Source organism: Phaethon lepturus, unplaced genomic scaffold, assembly GCF_000687285.1.
Source record: "Phaethon lepturus isolate BGI_N335 unplaced genomic scaffold, ASM68728v1 scaffold32818, whole genome shotgun sequence".
Taxonomy (NCBI): domain Eukaryota; kingdom Metazoa; phylum Chordata; class Aves; order Phaethontiformes; family Phaethontidae; genus Phaethon; species Phaethon lepturus.
In genome coordinates, this window is record NW_010556265.1 from 28,403 (window position 1) to 34,105 (window position 5,703).

At 46.4% G+C, this 5,703-nt stretch overlaps 1 protein-coding gene across 1 annotated transcript; it reads left to right on the forward strand.

The window, feature by feature from the left end:
* Window positions 1-2,140: 2,140 nt before the first annotated feature.
* Window positions 2,141-3,925, forward strand: MORN2 (MORN repeat containing 2; the record flags this gene model as incomplete). The annotated part of the gene is given in 3 exon segments (XM_010292424.1): window positions 2,141-2,333; window positions 2,569-2,679; window positions 3,787-3,925. Coding segments are annotated over 3 exon segments (443 nt in total), but the record flags the coding sequence as incomplete, so codon positions are not given.
* Window positions 3,926-5,703: the final 1,778 nt, after the last annotated feature.

Here is a 5,703-nt window from a genome sequence, read left to right on the forward strand (position 1 = left end):
GTTCTCTTGCTGAGGAATGGAAGAAAAATAGCCCTTATGAAGATGACTTAGCACATTGCAAATGTTTGGGCACACATTACATTATTTGTTTTTCCATGTGACAAGAGAAGATACTCTCTCAAACCACAGTTTAATTACCTGTATGTCGGTATATTTGTATGCATGTGAAGCTAAGCACATTTTTCTAGAACACTGTTAAACAAGTTCTGTGGTTTTAGAAAATAAAAGTCATATTCACTCACAGTTGTTCAACTAAAAACTGCAGGATCTCTGGCAAAAGGTTGAGCCTACCAGCAGTGCTCCCTAGCCGGGGAGCTCCAGTTCTGCCACTCTCATGGAATTTTCTTGGACATGAAAGCCCCAACGACAAACCTTCAGCGAAACTTTCAAAGCAGAAAGCAGCCTGTGCCCTGCCACTTTTCAGCTCAGGAGTTTGCAGGGCTGAGAGTAAAAGGTTGCAGGGGAGCTGAAGCCAAATATATAGTTTGTCTCCACATTAACCTGCTCCTGACCCTTCTGCAAGGAACTGCCCAGATGGCTGAGCGCTCCGTGGAGCCTAAGCAGGGGAGTGCTTAGGGACCTGTCTTGGAAAATAGAAGCCCTCCGCTCCTTCTCACAGCAGGATCTTCACCAGCTCTGACACAAGCAGCCCATTAGCATTAAGCAGCTGCTGTCTTTTAATGAATGACAGAATGGCCCAACATGAACACATGCCCTAGCATCATGCTCCTACAAACAGAAAGCTATTGCAGGGACAGGCGAGCAGCTGTGGACAGTCTGGCAGGAGTTTATTATGTGTATCTTTGCACTGGCACCTCCAGAGCCAGGACAAGAACATGCAACGGCCATGCATGTGTAACAGCCCAAATAAGGGCTTGGAGAGCAGCAACAGTTTGGGGCTTGGAAAGAAGCAAACTTCCCTTTTTGTGGCAGTTCGCCCCACTGGAGCTCCACTAGGACTGAACAGGATCTAACAAACAGGCTGACTCCGCTCAGAGCAGCCTGGCATAAGTAAGGGAGGCTAAGAGGGTGAGCACGGCAGCCGGACACAGACCCCTGCAGCCGTCCCCGAGGACGCTGTCACACGGGCTCTCTCAACACACAGCTCGGAGCCTCCGGCACAGAACAGCTCCGCTCCTTTGGGTCGCTTCCATGCCGACTCCTCCAGCACCTCCCCACGCCCCGAGCCTTGCATACCTCTAGGGGTATCCAGTCACCAGCACCCCACACCATCCTCAAACCGCCGCTCCTAGCCCTGTCCCTCCCTCATTGCAGGGTCCCCGTCCCCTCCTCCCACCCATGTTCCCAGGGCGCCATTCCCTGCCCACGCACCTCCCCTCAGCCTCCTTCACGGGCCCCCCACGCACGCCCGTCCCCTCAACCTCCGCTCTCGATAGCGCCATTCCTCCCGCCTCCACACCCTCAGGGACGCCCATACGTCGCCCCTCTCTCCCACCTCTCCGCTCCGCACTGGCCCGGTGCACCGTTCCCTGACACGGAAGCATCCGCCTTCCCCTTCCGGGCCGCCGGCCTCCCTAGCAACCATGGACACTTCCGCCTGGCAACCACGGGTGGTAACACTTTCTCCCCCCGGCCGCGTCGCTCTCCTCACACGATTTCCCGCGGACAGGACTGAGAGCTCCCCTATAAAGAATCGCACAATCAAGCAGCACGCTGACAATTATGTTCGGTTTCAAGCTGATGTGTATTTGAATATATATTTGTATATATATATTTGAATTTCAGCCAACAGTTGTAATAGTGACACTGGTGGTTTCTCAACAGATGCTGTGGTTTTTAAAGTCTTTCATATTCTCAACTATAGACAAGTATGGTAAGAAAATCTTGGTAGGTACTAATTCCTTTTGCAAAAATTGGTGTATGGGATTAAAACGGAGGAAATCTATACCAGTTTGAGGTTGAGAATTACATAAATGACAAGTAACCCCGAAGCTTTGCACCTGAGGTGGGGAGGCCCCTTGGGAGATCCATGGTCCCCTGCACACGGAGGGTCATCCATAATGGCTGCCCTGGACTGTATCCCATCTGGTCTTGAATATCTCCATGACAAAGACTCCACAACCCCTCTGGGCAACCTGTGTCAGGTTGGAGTTTAAAGCAAAAAATTTTACCAGCAAAAATGGACTATTACCCAATTAACATGCTGCTTTGCCTGTGTAAGAACTGCCCCCAGACACCCAGAAGCTGCTGTTGGGACTGTTTCCACAGGGTCGTCCTGCAGACAGCCACAGCCACTGCCCTGATGGTCCACTGGGGTCTGCTCTGCCAGCTCCCCACCACCCCCACAGTGGGGCTCTGTGGTGGAAGAACAGGTAATGGGACTGCTGCTGGCTCGCACTCTGTGCATGGCACCCAAAGGTGCCTGCTCTAGTGGGGCTTGCATGCTCCAAGGGTCCATCTCCAGAAGCAGTCTGTCCACAGGAGATGGGAGAGTCAGCTCTGGGAGAAATGGCTCTGTGCAATAGAAGAAATGCGTTGCACATTCTCACAGGTTTTTGCCTCTCAGATGCTCTCTGTCTTGAAGTGAAAATTCCTGTCTTCCACCAGTCTTGTTTTCTAGAGGAGGAGTGCAAAAGGACGGTGTGCTTGAGACGAATGGTCATGGAGTCCACACTGGCACCAACTGAACTACATACACGAGCAGCTGGAAAAATGACAAGGTAATTCTAGGTATTACTTAATTTTAAACTTTCTCTGGGTTTGGAATGGAGCATATCTCACTATATCCACCTTTAAAAAGACACAGAAAGGAAAGTCATAACCTGACAGGGATCAGACCAATGCCGCAGGCTCTTCTTCCACCTGTGAATCTTGTCACAGCCCAGTTGGAAGACTTGAGACACTTGTCGTCTTCAGATGTCCTGCTGCCTCCTGAGGCTCCTGCAAACACACCAGTCACTGCTGGCAGGCCAGCCCTGGTGAAACACTGGGCAGTATGGTGCTGGTGGTGCCCAGCATGGCACAGCCACCGTGAAAGCCCTGCATGAATGGGCTGTGCACACATAGTGTTCTAGGCATGGCCCTCCTGCATGTGTATACACGCCACACACACATCCCACAATGAAACAGGGGAGCTCTGGCCATCGAACAGAGACACCATTGTTTGGCTGCTCTTGGTTACTGAGTGCCCCAGGAATGAATTAGTAAGTGTAGGAAAACTGCTTGTTTTGTTGATGCTGGAAAGGAGACAGTCCTTGAAACGAGACAAATAAGGGTCTGCAATTAGGAAACAGCTTTATTAGATCTAGTTTGTCCTTTTTTCAGTCTCTTACAAAAATATTGGTACAATGATAAGAATTAAGATTATGACACCGAAGTGCTTTACAGCACAGATTTAAATCCCCAGGCATGGCTTAGTGGCCTAGGCTGAACAAATGAAAGACTTGCTCTGCCTTGATCCACAGAAAGAAATTTTGGTAAATTTAATTAACCCCTCAGGCTGTCAGGTTAGACGAGTTATTTGCAGGGCTGCGGACAGCAGTCCCATGCTGCATAGATTGTTAAGATCCTGTGAGACTACCGGCAGCGGAGGGGTTTATTGGACATGGTGGCTGGCCAAAAACTTCTAAGGTCTTACCTGAAATCCTTGTAGAAGCAGGAACCTGTCTAAATCTGAAAGAATAGTCACTTTCCTCTCCATTGTCATATCTGAATATGATAGCAGACTCAAAGACAGCAATTTGAAAGGATATGGTAATGAAAGGAAATAATACTGTAAGCATAAATATTAACCATTTTCTTTATCCTTCATCTCTCATTAAATGCAAATGAATGGTACTGGAAGGCTAGAACATCCTTCTGGGGCAGTTTAAGAAGGCAAGTTCAAAGACAACATGTTTCATGGGGCTGGAACCTACATATTTCCAAATGAGGCAAAGTATATTGGACCATTCAATGAAAAGAAGTATGTTTGAAGTGGAAGAGTCATGTAGTCTTTTTTATTAGTTGATTTCACAAGCTGTAAAGTCCCAGTAAAATTTATCCAGCATAGGAGTAAGTTTCTTTAACTACCGGTGAAACTTGCATTGGGTATGTGAGATTGTATATGCCAGTTGTATCCTTTCCATGAGATCAGTCAAAAGTCTGTGATTCACTCCTAGTCAGAAGTTTTCAACATTGTTACTCCACCCACCCACTTTTTGTTATTGGGTCTTTGAGTGCAGGCAGAATTCAGAGAAACAGAACAGTTCAGACTCCTTTCAGAGCTGTTGTTTCAAGCTGTCTGCCTACAGATGCATGCAAGAAATACAGCGCTGATTTGTGCTGACAGTTTCCAAAGTTTGTGTATACTTATTTTTTGAGCTAAAGTACAAATTTCAGAGAGATGGGAAAATGTGGAGGTTTATTTTCATCACTGAGAATAAAATATTCTAGTGCCACTCATGTAAACATCAGCTGAGTTACTTTCTTTTGAAAAAGAGCGTGTGTTCTGAATTGCTAAGATACCATCTTTTTCTAATACAAGAAGTCAATACCCACTTCATAATCCACAAAGCAGATTTAATGAGAAAATTAACCATAAAAAATGACATGAGAACATTCATGTTTAACTTTCCTTAAATAACTTCTCTGTCAAATTTGCTAGGTATTACTGAGGTTTAATTTTTCTTTAAATATCCCTCCAGTCCAGTATCTGAAATAAAGCTAAAATGTACATTTGTTAATATGTGGTCTTTCATCAGAAAAAAAGCTCTGTCTTGCCCTGATGACCAAAAATAATAGCCACAATAGTACTAGAATAATGACCAATTCTATTTTTAAATGATCAGACACCAAATGAAATAGGTGTTACAGAATGTACCTGGATACAAAATGGGAACCTGTATGACAAACTCCAATGTTTGGGGAAAAATTAAAGACATTTCTTCGAATGCTTTAGAACAGATTGAATTAAGTTACGCTTCTATTACAGTGGCATGTTAAAATATGCTATATAGCTTCTGTCTTTTGCTGTCATATTAAATGACAGATGTGAATTCTGCATGAAGTCTAAACCTGTGAGTTCTCATCACTTCAGTGAGGGTATTCAGCAGTAGATCACAGAATCACAGAATCATTAAGGTTGGAAAAGACCTTTTAGATCATCAAGTCCAACCGTTAACCCAATGCCACCATGCCCCCTAAACCATGTCCCTAAGCACCACATCCACATGTTTTTTGAACATTTCCAGTGATGGTGACTCCACCACCTCTCTGGGAAGCCTGTTCCAATGCTTGACCACTCTCTCAGTAAAGAATTTTTCCTTAATATCCAATCTAAACCTCCTCTAGTGCAACTTGAGGCCATTTCCTCTTGTCTTATTGCTAGTTACTTGGCAGAAGAGACCAACACCCCATGTCATCACAACCACCTTTCAGGTAGTTGTAGAGAGTGATAAGGTCTCCCCTCAGCCTCCTCTTCTCCAGACTGAACAACCCCAGTTCCCTCAGCTGCTCCTCATAAGACTTGTGCTCCAGACCCCTCACCAGCTTTGTTGTCCTTCTTTGGACATGCTCCAGCACCTCAGTGTCCTTCTTGTAGTGAGGGGCCCCAAACTGAACACAGTATTCAAGGTGCGGCCTCACCAGTGCCGAGTACAGGGGTACAGTCACTTCCCTAGTCCTGCTGGCCACACCATTTCTGATACAGGCCAGGAGGCTGTTGGCCCTCTTGGCCACCTGGGCACACTGCCGGCTCATAGT